The sequence below is a fragment of the Haliotis cracherodii genome, unplaced genomic scaffold, assembly GCF_022045235.1.
Source record: "Haliotis cracherodii isolate W230 unplaced genomic scaffold, xgHalCrac1.p SCAF_25, whole genome shotgun sequence".
Taxonomy (NCBI): domain Eukaryota; kingdom Metazoa; phylum Mollusca; class Gastropoda; order Lepetellida; family Haliotidae; genus Haliotis; species Haliotis cracherodii.
In genome coordinates, this window is record NW_027266281.1 from 2,227,714 (window position 1) to 2,249,873 (window position 22,160).

General features: G+C 44.5%; 2 protein-coding genes across 2 annotated transcripts in view; one reads left to right on the plus strand and one right to left on the minus strand.

The window, feature by feature from the left end:
- LOC139472739 (neural cell adhesion molecule 2-like) overlaps positions 1-3,789 on the plus strand; it is a 72,281-nt gene extending 68,492 nt beyond the window's left edge. Inside the window, exon 24 of the mRNA XM_071255199.1 lies at positions 3,540-3,789. Within this exon, the coding sequence (XP_071111300.1) occupies positions 3,540-3,559 (20 nt within the window). The 3' untranslated portion in view covers positions 3,560-3,789. The remainder of the gene's footprint in view (positions 1-3,539) is intronic.
- A 1,451-nt stretch (positions 3,790-5,240) lies between these two features.
- Positions 5,241-22,090, minus strand: LOC139472608 (uncharacterized). Its single transcript, XM_071255070.1, has 10 exons — positions 22,078-22,090; positions 21,599-21,637; positions 15,523-15,561; positions 14,619-14,696; positions 12,939-13,241; positions 12,110-12,409; positions 9,754-10,053; positions 7,961-8,002; positions 7,618-7,659; positions 5,241-7,020 (listed from the first exon to the last, which is right to left on the minus strand). Exons 1-10 carry the CDS (start codon positions 22,088-22,090, stop codon positions 6,740-6,742), a joined length of 1,437 nt encoding a protein of 478 aa, XP_071111171.1. The 3' UTR covers positions 5,241-6,739.
- Positions 22,091-22,160: the final 70 nt, after the last annotated feature.

Here is a 22,160-nt window from a genome sequence, read left to right on the forward strand (position 1 = left end):
CCATGGTTCTGTGTGTGTGTGTGGATTTATGAGCTGTATACTTGGTCCCCAGCACCCCATGGTTCTCTGTGTGTGTGTGGATTTATGAGCTGTATACTTGGTCCCCAGCACCCCATGGTTCTGTGTGTGTGTGTGGATTTATGAGCTGTATACTTGGTCCGCAGCACCCCATGGTTCTGTGTGTGTGTGTGTGGATTTATGAGCTGTATACTTGGTCCCCAGCACCCCATGGTTCTGTGTGTGTGTGTGTGGATTTATGAGCTGTATACTTGGTCCGCAGCACCCCATGGTTCTCTGTTTGTGTGTGGATTTATGAGCTGTATACTTGGTCCCCAGCACCCCATGGTTCTCTGTGTGTGTGGATTTGGTGGCTGAATCATAGGTCAACAACACCCCATGGTTCTTTGTGCGTTTGGATTCATAGCCTGAATAGAAAATTTCCAGCACATGAAGATTCTATGTTCGTGGATTTAGAGGCCAATTTATTGGACCAGACCATCCAGTGAGTGACATGACAATCATCGATCAACGCAATTGGGACACGATGACATGCATCAACCAAATTCCGATCCCGTTAGTCGCTTCTTACGACAAGCATAGTTGCCTGCAACAGCAGGTATGGGTTGCCGAACACATATTTCTTATGTCTTCACGGAGAGGCACATGCCAAACACATTATCCACCACACTCACCATCATATTCAGTATACTACACAAATCTAGTAAGCTCTTACAAATTATTCAAAAATATATCCATCCAAAATATATGTCAGGTTGAAATTGTCGAGAAGGAACCCGTAACACGTGTCCTTAGAGACATGCAAGGACATCATTTTGCTCTATAAAATCAGATTCTGCCATACATGTCTCTCCCAATCCTCATATGACCATCGTCACAAAAGTCTACCAAAGTACGAAATTTTTTCAGCTTCGTTGATCCAAATTTTGAATCCTGGCACTATACACTTATGTCCATATCTTTCATCCATGTTTATGTTATGCTGGTAAAGTAGAATGGGTTTATGTAAACGGAGAGGTACCGACATCATTCCCGATACATTCGCAAAGAACGACGTTCTATTCTCATATTTACAATCATCAATAAAGTCTGTCCGATCTATCTGAGGCATCCTACGATCACGCTCAGTCTCGTCTCACCTCTGGCGGGTTTCTTTCCTGTCCCAGAAACTCAGGAGTTTTGTGTGTGAACCTTTCCGTTCATGTCCTTGTGTTCTGATGTCCTGGCTATCCCTTCTGTCTCGTCTGTTTGCGGTAGTTCTCTCTGGAGTCTCTTGGCGAGCTCTCATCTCACCGTCTCTCCATGTTTTCCCCTCCTGTCTCGTCTGTTTGCTGTAGTTCTCTCTGGAGTCTCTTGACAAGCTCTCATCTCCCCGTCTCTCCATGTGTACCCCTTCTGTCTCATCTGTTTGCTGTAGTTCTCTCTGGAGTCTCTTGACGAGCTCTCATCTCACCGTCTCTCCATGTGTACCCCTTCTGTCTCGTCTGTTTGCTGTAGTTCTCCCTGGAGCTTCTTGACGAGCTCTCATCTCCCCGTCTCTCCATGTGTACCCCTTCTGTCTCATCTGTTTGCTGTAGTTCTCTCTGGAGTCTCTTGACAAGCTCTCATCTCAGCGTCTCTCCATGTGTACCCCTTCTGTCTCGACTGTTTGCTGTAGTTCTCTCTGGAGTCTCTTGACAAGCTCTCATCTCCCCGTCTCTCCATGTGTACCCCTTCTGTCTCGTCTGTTTGCTGTAGTTCTCTCTGGAGTCTCTTGACGAGCTCTCATCTCACCGTCTCTCCATGTGTACCCCTTCTGTCTCGTCTGTTTGCTGTAGTCCTCTCTGGAGTCTCTTGACGAGCTCTCATCTCACTGTCTCTCTTCACATACTCCACAGCTTCCCTACTTTATTAACAGGAGTATCTCGACGTAATCTGCATAGATCGTGTCGCTGGAATTAGCCACTCCATATACCATTTCCCCCAGGATGTTCCTAAGTCCAAGTGTGTGGATTCTATCATCCCAGTGTGCTGTCTTCATGATAAGTGGGAAGCTTTATTTGTTTTGTTCGATATCATGTGAACCCCTTCTGTCGCTAACAGCAAGTTCCACATATGCAGAATTCTTATTTCTGTCTCCATGAAAAAGTCTAGTATATTTTCCTTGCACGGTTTATAAGTATAGGTCCTTTACTCCCGATGTTTGTTGTGAAAGATGATCAAATGTCAGTGGGTACAACATTTAGTCTGTGGCATGAATCGATGCTGTCGGTGTTCACCACTGGTTTGACTGGTCCTGGTCGTTTACGCAGGATAAACAATAGTCATTCCTATTCCCACCAAAGACAAAACATTACGATGACTTTGAGCTTCAGCATTTTGATATTTTGAAAAAAATGTTGACATTTCAAAGCAGTTTTTTTTATGTCCAACAAGGATGATATTTTCTGTAATTGCGTTGATATATTGAACGTTTGCTTTTTTCACCAGGCGAAACTATAAGACTTAATACAAAAATTTAAAATTCACGTTAGTATGCCTTTGATAATTTGATTTCAACTGAAAAATTTTAATCTATAATTATTGTATCGGTGAAACATTTGCAAACTATGCTGCAAACACATTAATGCATTAAAGGGGGTGTTGTTCTGACAAAAAGTCAGCTTGTAAGTCATGTTATACCAGAGCAACACAAAACAGGGAAGTATGCCGTGACATGGTGATCTACACAGTTTGGGGAAATTGGAATTTGAACTAACGAAAAACATGCTGAAAATGTATTATGTTTTATCACTAGGACTGTGTGATGTTTCATGTGTTCCCTTGGCTATTCCTTAGTGTCATAATTTATCAGCTTCACGTTGTCATGTTTTATCCGTTTCATTAAGTCATGTTTTATCCATTTCATCGTCATGCATATCCATTCCACTATGTTATGCCTACCCGTGTCGCTATATCATGCTTTATCCATTTCACAATGTTATGTTTTATCCGCTTCAATATATTATGCTTTATCCGTTTCACTATGTCATGCTTTATTCGTTTCACTTTTATGTTTTATCCGTTTTACTTTGTCATGCTTTACCCGTTTCACTTTATCATATTTAATTTCTTTCAATGTATCATTGTTATCAGTTGTACTGTGTCCTGTGTTTGCCCCAGGAGTTTGGACCGCATTCTTCATTGGGACGCTGGATGTCTTAGTTTATGGAGGCTGGGAACAACATTGACAATAAAGGCAAACATGAAATCTCTGACTTGACACCGCCCAGTTGAACTTGAACATATTGGCAGTGCTTGTATCTTGTTTAATGCAGCATTCACCTCTAGAAACACTATGACGCCATGATGTCCGTTCAGACTGACTGTTAGCTAGAGTTTTTAACGAAAATGATCTCCAGCAGGTTCTTAGGCTTTTGCGAGCTGACTGCTCACCAGGTTTTAAAAAACGAATGACCGAAGAAACTTCGTATGCAGGAAAATGACTGATCCCAAAGGTGACATTTCTACCGACTCTTTTACATTGCATTTTCTGTCTTCAGGGCAACTGAACAACCCTTAGTGTAGTGTTGCTGTGGCTGGGTTTAACCCGAGATCGGAGGAACATTCGCGATTGGCGACAAGAGAATACAGAGAGTACCAGGTATGTATATAAGTATCTCACTACCATGCCACCATTGACATTCCCTAGCTAACCAATGACAAGAGACTTTTTTCATTACCAGAAGGAGCCCACCGTCTACAATAGTGGTATCCAGACCTCTGAGAGAATTATGTTGCAAATACTAAGCAAACAACATAATAAATGCAGTCCATCACAGTTAGGCACAGAACTTTTCAGCCACCCCCCGTACCATGCACACTGAAAATATATGGCATCTGATGTGTTGTTGAGCGGATAGTCACATTCACTACCTGATAGATGGCATCCAGTGTCCAGCACACCCAAGTGAAGAACAAAGTGATCTTGAAGCGAAAGTGTAAATCATCAGTTCAGATGGAACATTCCCATTTTCTAGCATCTGGTGAAATTCCTTTTTTTGAAATTTCGCCTGACACTGTAAACAGTGGACACAATATCTTGTTCTTATCAAGTGATAGAAGTGGTGATAGTTTTTCAGATATTTTAGTAAACGTCGGTATTAAATTACCTTCCAGACTATACACCACTAGAATATTTGTTATATATAATTCATATATTTTCCACTGCTCTTTCCTCTTTACACCCACTGGAATCCTATTTGTCGGATAATGGTAAATGGCTATTCTCTGTCGTTGGAGCGTTTAGTTTCAAAATGTTTAAAGTAATTTTAATTGCTTAGGTCACAGCAAATTCCAAGACTATTGGTACATGTGGATGCTGAAGTCTATTTCCAGTTCCTATTTTGGACAGGTTATAGTGCTGTTTGATCGGACCCAAATCTCCACATAGCAACATGTGTGTTTGTGTTCTACAAGCTGTCGTTACTTCCAGGTATTTATTCGAAGAATGGGATAAAATAATCGAATTGGAAGCGTTTTAATGCAGCAAAATTACTTACTTCCAGGTGTCTGGTGGCGGGTAACCGATCATTATTGATGATTCTAAGATTCTACATTCCACATTGTAGGACGACATGTATCTAATTCGAAGAATGGGATAGAATAAGCGAATTGGAAGAGTTTTAACGTGGCAAAATGTGGGAATGGTGCCAGTGGTAGGTTTATGTACACAACCAGAGAGTATGAGAATAAATTGGTTATTGCTTCACAATATAATCTCCCTTATCTATCTATCTCCAGCCCTCTTTGGAGCACAGAGCATGTTAGTGGAATGTAATTTTGCAACTTGAAACTCCACCACCTCTACTCAGATCTGAACAAATTCTGTCCACTGGAGGATATAGTTGGTACTTCTATTTCAAACTCAACGGTACGGACATGTTAATTACCAACTGACCTTTTCAAATTCTAAACTCTTAACGTATTATCTTGCAAAGATTAAAAACATATTCTGATTATGGATTATAGCTTTTTATTCTCATTTCTAAAATGTGAGTTAATCTTATATAAGAATTGTCTGGGTTGATGCCCGCCCTCTTTATAAAATAAATGCGACAAAACCCTTCAGATATTCATAAGAAAGATCAGCCTTTCATTGTACAATTCCAACTATTTTATGAATATGTGTTTATGAATCACTATCAAATAGTGATGACTCCAGGTTTTCGAAAAAAGGTGAGTACTCATACCAAGCCCAACGGTGGCACCTGTCACGAACACATGCAAAGACAAGTCAATTGTTCACCTGAACAAACACGGGAACACATGCGACAGGTCAACCAGGAGAACTGCATCGAACACACTGATGAGTCAAAGTCTACCATTACACTTTCTTAAAGGTTTACTGTTGTAACCCTGATGAAGTAACTTTTGAGCAGTTGGCTTAAAAGAAACACAGTTGTGTATGACTAATTACATGAGAAAAGAGAGCTTTTGTTAAGGGTCCGACAAGCAACTATATAACGTTTTTAACACGGGGGCTCGGTTTCATAGTTGCTCGTGTACATGAAAGGGGCGGTCGTGTAGCCCAATGGTTAATGCGTTCGCTCGTCACGCCGAAGGCCCGGGTTCGAATCCTGGCATGGGCACAATGTGTGAATCCCATTTCTGATGTCCTCCGTCTTGAAATTGCTGGAATTTTGCTAACAGCGTCGTAAAACCACACTCACTCACTCCACGTTAGGACGTGGAGTTAAGTCTGGAAACTCGTTCCCACAAAACTAAGTTGTAAAGGCAGTAAATGACCACACAGGATCTATAAGAAACATTATATTACATTTAAAAACACACTCTGAGTCTGACTATCCAAGGGGCAATAAAATAGGTAGTAGTATATATGTTAGTGCACTTACGAATGTTCAGACCATTGTCACTGTTGAATATCGTTAAAGAGGTTTGTCGTCCTTCTTGAATCCAGAAATGAGTTTGAACCTTACGATAAAGTTCATGGGCAAATAAACAAGGGTAGATAACTCTATTTCTAGAACAAAGCAATTCTGGATAGCTGGATTTGCGGCTTGCTATATTTTTAACCGTAGTTATACCATTAGACTCACAGAAGAAATATATCTACAACAACCACTAACATTACTAACACATAACAATATATCTGATTATATGACAAATTATATATATAAACAAAATATACTTCCAAATATACTTCATCTGGAAATATATAACATGGAAATATTAAAGTAACATGGACAATGGAAATAAAAAAATAGCTGAAAATGATAAAGAAATCATATCTTGTATCTGTAGAATAGTTTTGTCTCAGGTGACATCAGGAATCCTTCATATTTGCTGATTTTGTGGACAATGAATGAGTGTCTACAAGTTGAGTGTCTCATGGTAAAATATTTAGATACATGTATAATGACTGCTTAATTGTAGGTAGACATGGTATGCTGAAATGTTTTTACATGCTTTTATCGCATTACGAACTAACGAAAGGAATATAGGATATTTTCGTACGGTCCGCACACATTGAATGTTCACGGAAGTAAGTGGACACCCAGAGTTGACTCTATGAGGCCACAGCACAATTGTATAGTACACCCAATGAGGTCCCGTTTCTCCTCGTGGGTCTCGTTTTCTTATCAAGTGTAAATCAAGTGGTTACAATAAGAATAAGTAACAACTTTAGAATGTCAGCATTGGTGCCCTGATTGAGCAACCGTGTAACATAACTGGTTTTAGCTTAGTTGCGGGGTGTGTGCTTTTCCCTATTTTCGCTTCCTGTTTCTAATTCTAGCTGATGCATCTTTTGCCGTCTGCCCAATAAGTACTCACCGACCCTTCTACGATAGCGCACTAGAGTTATGACAATAATAATAATGACTCCCATGACAGACAGTCCGATAGCAAGACCTGTCTTGTCATCTGTTGGTCCAGTGGATCCGCTTCCCTCTGTTGTTGGTTTTTCAGGTGTTGCTTGTGAACCTGTCAGCGCCGTATTCCCAAGGCTTGAGTTCGGTATTTCTAAAACAAAGAAAAACTCATCAACGTCAATACAGTGACATTCAGTCATCTGAGTCATGCAAAGCTTGCTCGGATACAATTTACACATATTACGACACACGGGACCTTCCGAATCACAATCTTTATAATAAATATTTTCAAAACTAGAAAAGAACATTCAATTACTGTTTTACAGAATAGGATTAAATATAGAATCTCACCCGTGATTCTCGGAGCAATCCTCGGAGTTTTTCCTCTTTTATCAACTCGTGTTGATATATTTAATATCAAAAGACACCAGGGTGGGATTTTATTTATTATCCAATATCATTCTTAAATCAAAATACGCTAAGAAAAAATGTGTGATCTATAAAAGTGATATCTACAATGCATCTCCCGTGGGAACCAGTTTTGGATATAAATGGATATTTACAACAAGCACATCGCTGTGAAGTGTTGATTAGTCATGCTTGCTATGAGAACAGGGTGACTTTTTTCTGAATGTGGCGTATAACAGCACTCAATTCAAGACATCATGACAATCAAATACTCCTGGAATAGTCCAAGGTCTCGGCGTAAGGGGCATCCATTGATTGGACCACTTTGAGAAGAACGTACCTCCTGTCGATGTCGCTGATGCTGTAGATCTTGAGGGAGCTCCTGGAACACAGGACGTTATACTGTGAAATCGGATTACAGAACCAACCCCCCTACCAAATCAAAAGGTCTGAACATATCTACCCTGCAGAGAGGTGATGAATTACAATATAAGCTTTATTAAGAGGACAACAGTAGTATTTTAACACAGTAACTTGACAGTTTGTGTTCTCCTATAAGAAATAGTACCTGAAACAATATGTCACCTAAAGTGAACATGACACCAATAACAAAACCAGTTTTTCCAAAAGGTTTTGCCTTATATTGTTTCACATTATTGATCGGAATATATAACAAATTGTACCTCTAGACGTGGGTCTAGCAGTTGTGGTTGTGGGAACAGCCTCTGTGAAGAGATAAACATTTGCCCTTTTACTTCATAGACGTGTCACTAGAAATGTGTTATAATTATAGACATGTCTTTGTCCTTGTTATTTTTCCTCGAAAACGTTCTTACTACAGACGCACCTTCTAACCTTCTCAGTATTTGACATGAATATCACATCAATAATGTAAATAAAGGATAACTTTATTATCCTCGCTGTCAGGAACGTGGCAGTTGTGGGGCCAGCTATACAGGTATTTTCAATCACCTGCGTGTACAGGTGCAGTACAGAGAGTAAACTCTTATACTATATGCATATTCATTAAGTACTTTAATATTGAATGTGAGCTGTATCAGGATATCTTTTAAACAAGACATACTCGCTTGAGATCTTCGGTAAGAAATAGTACCAGAAATAATACCTGAATTAAACATGAAAACACTCGGTAATAACGCTACTTTTATGCTTTCATGTGCAAAAAACCCTGTAGTTTTTGTCTGATATTGTTCATACTATTGATCAACTGAACCCGGAGACGCGGGCTCTCAGCTGTGGTTGTTGGAGCAGCCTCTGTCAGTAATATCATGTCATATTTCCCTTAATGTCTTATGTGGGTATTGTATGATATTCTAGCAAAAAACATTTCCATGTGGTAATGTAGTCCACGGACAGCTCTCATATGGTGTACTTATTGTTGGATTTTTACCAAAGGAGAGAAAGTACTACGTATATAAAAAAAGCGGTTAGATACCGTGGTAAATTTGTTTTCTTTTGTATAAGGTGTCATCGTATCGTTTGTGAAAAAGATTTCAACAACCATTAACTATCAATTATAAAATAGAATATGAAACAGTAATTTGACATAATTCATATGGACAAGTGATGCAGCAAGCATTTCATCATATGCTCTTCTGGTCTTGTGTTTCAACATTAAACATTTTTGTTTCAATGAAAGCGACGAGACTCCTATTGTTATCTTAATAATCTCTGCTAAAACAGTCATTTGTGCGATTCCGACTGTTGTGCATCACTGTCAAATTGTATTGAGAGCACATGTTTGCAAAAAGGTGAGCGAACCCTGCCTCCCTGGTAGTACTCTTTACAAACACACGCAAAGGCAAGTCAAGTGTTTATCTTAACACATACGGTAAAATATGGTACAAGTCTAAATGCGGAATTGCATCGGACATCAACTTGGTCACCAATGTAGCAGATTTTAGTCTGCCCTCATATATCTCCCATAGAACTTTTATTCAAAGCTTTACTAATTAAGGCCTTGATTGTTATGATCCTGATCAAAGGACGTCGAATGACTTTCTAGCTTTTAACTTATTTTAGATTTCTGATGTATCTAAGTTTATAACTTCTATGTTCAATTTCTTGTTTGCATTTTCACGAAAAGGTAAATCGGTGACGTTATTAAAAACTAATATCAGCACAGTGTTTTTGTACATACCGTAAGTCTTTAGATAAATATATTTAATGGGTTTTTTTTTTTTTTTGGGGGGGGGGGGGGGGGGGTTAACGCCCCACTGAGCAATATTCCAGCTATATGGCGGCGGTTTGTAAATAATCGAGTCTGGATCATACAATCCAGTGACTGACAACATGAGCATCGACCTACAAAGTTGGGATACATTTATCAACCAAGTCAGAGAGCCTGACCACACGATCCCTTTAGTCGCCTCTTACAACAAGCATTGTCGCCCTGTACAGAAAGCATCGGTTGCTGAGGACCTATTCTACCCCATGTATGACAATGAATACCAACCACGCAGATTAACAATACCACCGCAGGTGAGGGTCTCCGTGTTGTTGCCGCACACAAAGTTGACACTGACGTCTCCAAACCGATTAGCTGTGACAATGAGGGAGGATATTAAAGCTGAATCAGATATGTTGTCCATTGTCTGCTTCTCTAGGAGTGTATGTGTAACGGCACCAGTCGTCAGAGTAAATCCAGCTTGTTGAGAACAGTAGTAGTTCTGGATGTCTACTGTCAGAGTGAGATTAGTGCCAGATTCCAGGGCGTTGGTGTCCATGTCGCTGCTGATGTTGCACTGTGGTGGACCTGGTTGTAAAGAAGCAAATGTACTTAATACCGAAGTATTAGCAGTGTCATACCAATATCATGACGAGGAAAGCAAACACATCAACGTAAACCACAAAAGACACTGGCAGTATGAAAACGGCGAACTGTGCGAGTAAAAGTTAAAATTCCATACATTCTACATCCTACATCCAACATCCTCGACAACAACAACAATAATAATAATAGTAATTATAATGCGTTGTTGATTGGACAAAACAAGAAATTCAGGGTACTGACACCCTCACACGAAGATTCATATCAGACAATAGATCCCGACGCCCTCGCTCCTCCCTCAATCGCTTATATTTACCAATTATGATGGGAGGGCGTGGTTTGATTAATGTGGAGGCTCTTCAAGATAGAATTGTTTTGTGCACTTTTGCACACAATTATTTGTCTGATGATCCCCTTGTGAAGCATGTCAAGACTCACGATGAAAACAAGGCATTCCACAGTTTGCTAAAACGGGCCAAAGATGTGGGACATAATCTCAATGTCATTCTTGATCTTGTTGATGGTTGTGTACTGTTCGACGGTACAGAAATGAGTGTCAATCAAGCGAAGTGCCACATCAAGTCGGCCCAGATTCAGTTTTTTCAAGGAGAGGCTATCTGAACGGCCACTGCATCGAGTTTATGTGTAGTGTATTGAGAAGATCAGCAATCAGGCAGAGTCATTTGCTTGAATGAAGTCGTCTGGCCTGAAAAGTGAATCAGAACACTTTTCTGTTTGCTGCTCAGGACCAGTCACTTCCCACTCGAAACCACCAATGTGTGATTTTGCATCCAAATGTAAATATCAAATGTAGATTATATTATGAATTTAATGAGACTGTTCAAAACATTTGCAGTGGATGCCCAGCTTTGGCACAAACACAGTATCTTGAGCGACATGGTGGCCTCAATCGATAATTTTATTACCGTCTTCGCCATGTTTGTGGTTTTGACAGAGAGGTCCATCCATGGTACGACCCGGAAGATGTGGAGGGCGTCATGGAAAATGATAAATACAAAATCCTTTTGAATAGGCCCGTATACAGCCTCAGACGTATTTTTTGATAAATCCATTGAAATCACATATTTCATTGAACTTTCTGTCCCCTCTGACACTAATGTGATAAGATTCAGGAAAAACATGGCAATACGCAGATCTCGCTTTCGGTTCCGTGAAGATCCGGGTTAAAATAGGTCTTCAGCAACCAATGCTTGTCGTAATAGGCGACTATGTTTGTCGTAAAACGTCAACTGACGGGATCGGGTGGTCAGGCTTGCTGACTTTGTTGATGCATGTCATCGATCCCAATTGCGTGGATCGATGCTCATGATGTCAATCACTCGATTGTCTGGTCCAGACTCAGTTATTGACAGACCGCCGTCATATAGCTGGAATATTGCTGAGTGCGGCGTTAAACAACACACTAACCCACCTCGCTTTCGAAATGTCACGCTTGCATCCGAGTACCACGTTGTCCGACTCCCCATTGTTCTCGATGCCTTAGGTTTGTTACCTCCCAATCTGTTGACTGACATTGGGAGAGAACCCAGGTTTGCTACCAGGAATACAGCACTTCTGACAATGTGGGTGAAGCAGAAAGCTGCTGTGTTGGGGAGTCTTCACATGCTCCGAAAAGTTCTGTCTGGGTTCGACTAGGCAACACTTCCAGGGAGAAGTCCCATTCGCTGTCTGTGCTGCGTGTAGAGTGGGCAAGAGTCTAACCAGCCTGACTGTGCCAGGATCATCCAAACCCTCTTCACAGCATTTTTATTTTAATCTGTACATAATAATGATAATACATATGCATTAAATAAACATGTCGATTAAGGCAACTGCGAGTACAATATAACAGAGTTGTATTTAAAACTAGAATGCAACCTAAAAAAAGATATGATTATACATAACAGTGAATTTTAAAGCTGGACAGAGATCGCTGGCAACCTAAGGCCACCGTACTGGGGACCATGGGGACTAAGAAATGTCAGCTAACATGGATATATGAACAGCTGGTGTCAGAAGGTCAACTTGAATTACAACTCACTTTTCAACAGGTTTTCGACACCACCGCATTGCAGAGTCCAACTTCTTTCACACATGAAGTTTATCGACACATCACCTAATCGGGTGATATCTACGTTGAAGGTTGTGTTAAGGGTTGAGTTTGATACATCACTGACGTTTTGTTTCATGATCAATGCTTCAGTCACAGCACCAGTAGTCAGATCAAAGCCCGCCTCCCGATGACAGTAGTAGCCTGTGATGTCCACTGTTAAAGTCAGCTGTGCTCCAGGTTCCAGGGAGTCGGTGTCCTCGTCACTGCTGATGTTACATTGTGGGATCTCTGGTAGCAGGATAATGTGAAGAAAGTAATTTAACAACACACACATTCGCGAAAGGGAGTTAGTTGTATAATCTGACAGCATCTATTGCTCATCCAAACAAATCATGAACACATTCGTTTTTTGTTTCTTTTGAAAGACGTGTTTACAAATGTCTTCAGGGGTCTTCTATGACTGGATGATAACCTTTGATCTAGATACTGACTACTAGTATTTCAATAGGGTTGGAACTTAATTACTTCTGAAATGGTTACAAAGCCGTGGAGTGCAGGGTAAGCTACAGCAACCTCAGACCTCCAACGCGACACAGCCTAAACGTACGTGAATATAATTTGTTTAGAACAAAGCATAGCGTTTCGACACATTTCCTTTAAATTAATTTGATAAACAAATACTGATGTAGTTTTCACTTGCAATTGTGTTTTTAATAATATTAAGAATCAGAGATTAACAGAACACAAATGGAATCCAGCCAGGATTAATCAGATAACTACGATATGTACTCATGAGAGGAAAACACTAAACACTCACTGACTGTCGTCAGCGGACACACGTCGACAGGGATGGCATCTACGACAGTCGCATCCACGATCTTCCACGTTCCAGCATCTGCCACCCTAACACTGTCTATAGTGAGTGTAGAGTGTGTGTCGTTCATATTTGCCCTGTATCCAGCCACAGGGCTGCAGCTGGGGTTGCAGGTGACGACATACCGACCGTCAGTTGGTCGTACCCATATAAAGCCTGTGTAGCTGCTTCTGTCAACTACAATGGTGTATTCTGTTCCTTGTAGACCGACACCCCCCGGACACGTGGAATCTGTGGGGGCAGCATCTAGAATGAAACAGGGGTTGTTACTTATATTGCTTTTAGAATATCTTCTCTACTATATATATGTTTTGATTATTTTTTTGTTGGCGCCACAGCTGTTAATTTCACTGAAGATATAAACCACTAAGACATGCATGACTTTCCTCCCGCATTAAGCCGATGCGCCATGATGTAACTGCTTTAAAACCTCAGTCGCTTTTTCCTGTGATAAAGCCACTGGTATTGAGCATATCAACCATCGCAGAAAGAAAGAAAGACTGTACGCGATGAGATTCATGCTAGATTATTCCAATATTGACGGAGAGGAGTGGCTTACGATTCAACTGGAATAGTACAATTGACGCAGCTTTTGGCAGACATTTCTCATGATTATGCAGATGGCTTTTGTCACTTTTATGAAGACTGCAGTACTAGTTAAGTTACCGGCAGACAAGGGTTTTGTGTGGACAACATATTCCAATTGCCCTGCACTATGTTTAGCAACTGAATCATGTGGTCAGGTTGGATATTTCTTTACGTGTGATGATATTCAGACAGCATGGGACGTCACTCATAATACCGAACTCTGACCCGTTTTGACACAGCTGGGACATTGCTGAATAACAACGATCAAACAGCAGAAAGAGCTGAAACCAGACAAGGGGTGGCAGTGCGACAAAATGACTGCTACAAACCTCATTACTGTTTTAGCGCAGTAGTTTAATAATAAGGATAAGAATAAGGATAAGTTTTATTCCATATTGAAAGGCCTCAGGCCCATAGTACAATTCTGTTTTCGGGAGTGGTTACAGATCCGTTTGACAGGTCATATTCTAAAAAGCATAGCCTGATAAATGAACATTGATAGAGTATCTTTATCAGTTGTTGACACGGTCGACATAACTTTTTGTTGAGTGAGTTGTACATAAAAAGGCAGATCAATATATCTGCTTCTTTGGTGGTCGTATTTTGGACAAACTAACAGAAAATGAAGCTCATTGTTTTAATTACATTTAAACCACATTGCTCACATATTCTCAATTCTCTGGCTCTGTTTTTGTATCTGACTACTTCGATTCTAAGTTTATGAGAGCTGCATCTAAATTGTGCTAAACCTATTGTTAATCTTTTACAATTGATATCAAACAAATAGTATTCTGCGGAAATACTTGTCTTAAAAAGTTTGTAATAACTGCATACCTGTAGTTGGAAGACGTCACTCATAATACCAACCTCTGACCCGTTTTGACACAGCTGGGACATTGCTGAAGAACAACGATCAAACAGCAGAAAGAGCTGAAACCAGACAAGGGGTGGCAGTGCGACAAGATGACTGCTACAGACCTCAGTGCTATTTGAATCCGGCAGTTTAATGATATTTTAATTATTTATAGTGAATACCTGTAGTTTGAAGACTTGGTGATGTAGTTGTGAACACGGCTGTGTCTGTTCCTTCCCTTGTTTCTGCTGATGATAACACTGTTGACAAAAATGTCATTGTACATGCAACAAAACGGGAGACAGGATGCGTGCATTGCACACGTACTATGTTCAAGTATTGAAGTCATTAGTCACAGGAAAACGATGAGAGATAAAGGAGTGAGTGAGTGAGTGAGTTGGGTTTAACGCCGCTTTTAACAGTATTCCAGTTATATCGCGGCGTGTCAGTTTAATGTCGGAGGTAAGCCCGAAGTGATGCAGGCCTCAGCCGTTTACCCCTTGCGGTGATAACCACGAGCACGGGTATGGTGCTGACAAACCTAGAAACATAATCGAGGCGAACCGGGATTCGGACCCACAATCATAGGTTTCTGGCATGCCCAAGGGACGCAACTCTGCACAGCGAATCGCGGCGCCTTGGACGACTTGGCCACCCGTCCCCCCCAAGAGATAAAGGACCATGACAGCATTGGACAAAACAATGCAATAGAACGTATCGGTTTCTGTTTGTCCGTTGTTTAACTCTAGCTGTATGAAGGTGTCATGTAAATAATCCAGCCTGAAACAGGCTATCCATTGATTGACAGCATGAGCATCGATCTACGCATTAGGGATGCGATAACATGCATCAATCATGTCAGCAAGCCAATCGATCTTGTTATCACTAAACTAGGCTGCTTAAGACCCATAATAAGTGGGATCTTGACTAGGGTGTTTCGTCATAATGATTAAATCAGTTCAAAAAAGGAATACATTATATTAGCAACATGAACTGTTTCAAATTTATTTTGGTGAGGTCGTGGTAGTTAAAGTGAGCATGAGTGCGGATGCACCTGATGATGAATGTTTCAAGTTCGGCAAGTACCTGATGTTGTTCTCGCATCCCCTGTAGTAGAGTCTGCATCTACTCAAACATAAGTGAGTGAAATACATTAACCGCATCCGTTATTGTAACTGCAATACATCATCTAACCAGCTTTCAAACTTGATTCATAATTCCCCAAGAGAGAGTCCCTATATATTTCATGCCAAACCATTACTTTACATACTGGCCTTCCTGCCATCCCTCGATCATGAGGTACCTTATCTCACAACTATCTGAAGGATATACATGATTTACAATGTGTACCAACGGAAAAAAGTAACTCTGCTTCATATAAAGTTCAATAAGAATAATGTTATTTCGAAATTAAATATTGTATCTTTCAATACAAATTCATGCAAACATCTCTTCGACATTAAATGTGATTCTCATATTAATAATTTGGATGTTTGTTGGGAGCATATATTGCTTAACACCGCACTCAGCAATATTCCAGCTATACGAAGGCCGCCTGTAAATAATTGAGTCCGCGATTCTAATCTTGTGAATGATATCATAAGTAATTGGGATACGCTGACATGCATCAGCCAAGCCAGCGAGCCTGACCACCTGATCCCGTTAGTCGCCTTTTACGACAAGCATGATTTTGTTGAAGACGTATTCTAACCCGGAACTTCAGAGGTATCCATGTTTTGTAACATACTTTTGAAGCAGCATTACATTGCTGTATAGACCCTACAGGCATTTTCTCAAGACCTCTACCCCTTAGATTGACCGACGCCTACAACAGGACCAAAACCAATCGGTAACGCTAACTGAGTCGGGCCAATTTTTGATTGAAACTTGGAATAACATACTACAGGCCTTTTCTCATCATCTGATCTCTTAATTGCACACACTGCCCCACCTTGCACCCACAGCCTCGTCTTGCACCTACTGCCTCACCATGCACCCGATGCATCGACTTGCACCACTGACCCACCTTGCACCCACTGCCTCACCTTGCACCCGCTGACTCACCTTACATCCACTGACTCACCTTGCACCCACAGCTTCACCTTGCACCCACTGGATCACCTTGCACCCACTGGATCACCTTGCACCCACTGACTCACCTTGCACCCACTGCCTCACCTTGCACCCACTGCCTCACCTTACACCCACTGACTCACCTTGCACCCACTGGATCACCTTGCACCCACTGCCTCACCTTGCACCCACTGCCTCACCTTGCACCCGCTGACTCACCTTGCACCCACAGCTTCACCTTGCACCCACTGGATCACCTTGCACCAGCTGACTCACCTTACACCCACTGACTCACCTTGCACCCACTGACTCACCTTGCACCCACTGCCTCACCTTGCACCTACTGCCTCACCTTGTACTCACTGCCTCACCTTACAATCACTGCCTCACCTTGCATCCACTGACTCAACTTGCACCCGCTGACTCACCTTGCACCCGCTGACTCACCTTGCACCCACTGGATCACCTTGCACCCGCTGACTCACCTTACACCCACTGACTCACCTTGCACCCACTGCCTCACCTTGCACCCACTGCCTCACCTTGCACCCGCTGACTCACCATGCACCCACTGCCTCACCTTGCACCCGCTGACTCACCATGCACCCACTGCCTCACCTTGTCCCCGCTGACTCACCTTACACCCACTGACTCACCATGCACCCACTGCCTCACCTTGCACCCGCTGACTCACCATGCACCCACTGCCTCACCTTGCACACGCTGACTCACCTTGCACACACTGACTCACCTTGCACCCGCTGACTCACCATGCACCCACTGCCTCACCTTGCACCCGCTGACTCACCTTACACCCACTGACTCACCTTGCACCCACTGGATCACATTGCACCCACTGCCTCACCTTGCACCCACTGGATCACCTTGCACCCACTGGATCACCTTGCACCCACTGCCTCACCTTGCACCCGCTGACTCACCTTACACCCACTGCCTCACCTTGCACCCACTGGATCACCTTACACCCACTGCCTCACCTTGCACCCACTGCCTCACCTTGCACCCACTGCCTCACCTTGCACCCGCTGACTCACCTTGCACCCACAGCTTCACCTTGCACCCACTGGATCACCTTGCACCAGCTGACTCACCTTACACCCACTGACTCACCTTGCACCCACTGACTCACCTTGCACCCACTGCCTCACCTTGCACCTACTGCCTCACCTTGTACTCACTGCCTCACCTTACAATCACTGCCTCACCTTGCATCCACTGACTCAACTTGCACCCGCTGACTCACCTTGCACCCGCTGACTCACCTTGCACCCACTGGATCACCTTGCACCCGCTGACTCACCTTACACCCACTGACTCACCTTGCACCCACTGACTCACCTTGCACCCACTGCCTCACCTTGCACCCGCTGACTCACCATGCACCCACTGCCTCACCTTGCACCCGCTGACTCACCATGCACCCACTGCCTCACCTTGTCCCTGCTGACTCACCTTACACCCACTGACTCACCATGCACCCACTGCCTCACCTTGCACCCGCTGACTCACCATGCACCCACTGCCTCACCTTGCACACGCTGACTCACCTTGCACACACTGACTCACCTTGCACCCGCTGACTCACCATGCACCCACTGCCTCACCTTGCACCCGCTGACTCACCTTACACCCACTGACTCACCTTGCACCCACTGGATCACATTGCACCCACTGCCTCACCTTGCACCCACTGGATCACCTTGCACCCACTGGATCACCTTGCACCCACTGCCTCACCTTGCACCCGCTGACTCACCTTACACCCACTGCCTCACCTTGCACCCACTGGATCACATTGCACCCACTGCCTCACCTTGCACCCACTGGATCACCTTGCACCCACTGGATCACCTTGCACCCACTGCCTCACCTTGCACCCGCTGACTCACCTTACACCCACTGCCTCACCTTGCACCCACTGGATCACCTTACACCCACTGCCTCACCTTGCACCCACTGGATCACCTTACACCCACTGACTCACCTTGCACCCGCTGACTCACCATGCACCCACTGCCTCACCTTGCACCCACAGCTTCACCTTGCACCCACTGGATCACCTTGCACCAGCTGACTCACCTTACACCCACTGACTCACCTTGCACCCACTGCCTCACCTTGCACCTACTGCCTCACCTTGTACTCACTGCCTCACCTTACAATCACTGCCTCACCTTGCATCCACTGACTCAACTTGCACCCGCTGACTCACCTTGCACCCGCTGACTCACCTTGCACCCACTGGATCACCTTGCACCAGCTGACTCACCTTACACCCACTGACTCACCTTGCACCCACTGACTCACCTTGCACCCACTGCCTCACCTTGCACCTACTGCCTCACCTTGTACTCACTGCCTCACCTTACAATCACTGCCTCACCTTGCATCCACTGACTCAACTTGCACCCGCTGACTCACCTTGCACCCGCTGACTCACCTTGCACCCACTGGATCACCTTGCACCCGCTGACTCACCTTACACCCACTGACTCACCTTGCACCCACTGACTCACCTTGCACCCACTGCCTCACCTTGCACCCGCTGACTCACCATGCACCCACTGCCTCACCTTGCACCCGCTGACTCACCATGCACCCACTGCCTCACCTTGTCCCTGCTGACTCACCTTACACCCACTGACTCACCATGCACCCACTGCCTCACCTTGCACCCGCTGACTCACCATGCACCCACTGCCTCACCTTGCACACGCTGACTCACCTTGCACACACTGACTCACCTTGCACCCGCTGACTCACCATGCACCCACTGCCTCACCTTGCACCCGCTGACTCACCTTACACCCACTGACTCACCTTGCACCCACTGGATCACATTGCACCCACTGCCTCACCTTGCACCCACTGGATCACCTTGCACCCACTGGATCACCTTGCACCCACTGCCTCACCTTGCACCCGCTGACTCACCTTACACCCACTGCCTCACCTTGCACCCACTGGATCACCTTACACCCACTGCCTCACCTTGCACCCACTGGATCACCTTACACCCACTGACTCACCTTGCACCCGCTGACTCACCATGCACCCACTGCCTCACCTTGCACCCACAGCTTCACCTTGCACCCACTGGATCACCTTGCACCAGCTGACTCACCTTACACCCACTGACTCACCTTGCACCCACTGCCTCACCTTGCACCTACTGCCTCACCTTGTACTCACTGCCTCACCTTACAATCACTGCCTCACCTTGCATCCACTGACTCAACTTGCACCCGCTGACTCACCTTGCACCCGCTGACTCACCTTCCACCCACTGGATCACCTTGCACCCGCTGACTCACCTTACACCCACTGACTCACCTTGCACCCACTGACTCACCTTGCACCCACTGACTCACCTTGCACCCGCTGACTCACCATGCACCCACTGCCTCACCTTGCACCCGCTGACTCACCATGCACCCACTGCCTCACCTTGTCCCCGCTGACTCACCTTACACCCACTGACTCACCATGCACCCACTGCCTCACCTTGCACCCGCTGATTCACCATGCACCCACTGCCTCACCTTGCACACGCTGACTCACCTTGCAAACACTGACTCACCTTGCACCCGCTGACTCACCATGCACCCACTGCCTCACCTTGCACACGCTGACTCACCTTACACCCACTGACTCACCTTGCACCCACTGGATCACCTTGCACCCACTGCCTCACCTTGCACCCGCTGACTCACCTTACACCCACTGACTCACCTTGCACCCACTGGATCACATTGCACCCACTGCCTCACCTTGCACCCACTGCCTCACCTTGCACCCGCTGACTCACCTTGCACCCACAGCTTCACCTTGCACCCAGTGGATCACCTTGCACCAGCTGACTCACCTTACACCCACTGACTCACCTTGCACCCACTGACTCACCTTGGACCCACTGCCTCACCTTGCACCTACTGCCTCACCTTGTACTCACTGCCTCACCTTACAATCACTGCCTCACCTTGCATCCACTGACTCACCTTGCACACACTGACTCACCTTGCACCCGCTGACTCACCATGCACCCACTGCCTCACCTTGCACACGCTGACTCACCTTACACCCACTGACTCACCTTGCACCCACTGGATCACCTTGCACCCACTGCCTCACCTTGCACCCACTGGATCACCTTGCACCCGCTGACTCACCTTGCACCCGCTGACTCACCTTGCACCCACTGACTCACCTTGCACCCACTGGATCACCTTGCACCCGCTGACTCACCTTACACCAACTGACTCACCTTGCACCCGCTGACTCACCTTGCACCCACTGGATCACCTTGCACCCGCTGACTCACCATGCACCCACTGCCTCACCTTGCACCCGCTGACTCACCATGCACCCACTGCCTCACCTTGCACCCGCTGACTCACCTTACACCCACTGACTCACCATGCACCCACTGCCTCACCTTACACTCGCTGACTCACCATGCACCCACTGCCTCACCTTACACCCACTGCCTCACCTTGCACCCACTGGATCACCTTGCACCCGCTGACTCACCTTACACCCACTGTCTCATCTTGCACCCTCTGACTCACCTTGCACCCTCTGACTCACCTTGCACCCACTGCCTCACATTGCACCCACTGCCTCATCTTGCACCCACTGACTCACCTTTCACCCACCACCTCACCTTGCACCAACTGCCTCACCTATCACCCACTACCTCACCTTGCACCCAATGATTCACCTTGCACCCACAGCCTCACCTGTGTCAGCGCAAATGGTAGCCACACCAAATATTGACATTAATTGAGTTGTTACACCTTCCCTTTTTAAGGGCTTGTCACCTTGTCTCCTGTTGCCATGTCATGGGTTTTGTCAATGAATGGGCCATGATAAAACATTGCTTATATGAATATCATTAACAATTCATATGAAGCACAGTTACAGTTTTCCGTTAATATACATAAGCTAACTCACATTTGTAGCACAATGACAGAAATATGTTTTCAGATATATATGTTCAGATGGGCACAGATACAAATGCGATTAACATTAGTACATTGATTAGTACATTTTGGAAGTGTTTACGAACCAATAGACGTTGGTGTGTCGGTTGTCGTCGGGGATGCATCTGTAAGAATCAATATATGCACATATCATCATCGGGATTATATAACCATATAGACAAACATCTCTTTATCTAAATACTTTCCCCTGTAATTGCCACACGAGTCAGAGTCCGAGGGCGGTCGGGTAGCCAAGTGGATAAAGCGTTCGCTCAGTCACGCCGAAGATCTGGGTCAGATTCCCGACATGGGTACATTGTGTGAAGCCCGTTTCTGGTATCCGCGCCGTGATATTGCTGGAATATTGTTCAAAGCGGAGTAAAACCAGCCTCAACAGTAAAGAAAAACATAATGGAACCTTCAAGGTCACGATTTGCCACAGTCGTGTGTATCTGTAGCATGTACACGCCTCTCAGTCATAATCAGTTCGAACTCCATGGAGGTACTAGTCGACAATACCAACAATTCATATTCTTATCTCATTCTCAATCTTTTCTTTGAGCACTTTCGAGTATCATTTTCGAATTGAATACATATCTGTACAGTGACTATAAAGAAGTTGCCATACATACATGCTTTCCCGTATGT

What these genes read in the sequence shown, in the direction of transcription:
- LOC139472608 (XM_071255070.1), bottom strand. An exon ending in GGATGCGAGAACAACATCAG is followed by an intron (nt 14,697 to 15,522) that starts GTACTTGCCGAA and finishes TTTTGTCAACAG; the next exon opens with TGTTATCATCAGCAGAAACA. An exon ending in ATCAGCGACATCGACAGGAG is followed by an intron (nt 7,021 to 7,617) that starts GTACGTTCTTCT and finishes TCTTTGTTTTAG; the next exon opens with AAATACCGAACTCAAGCCTT.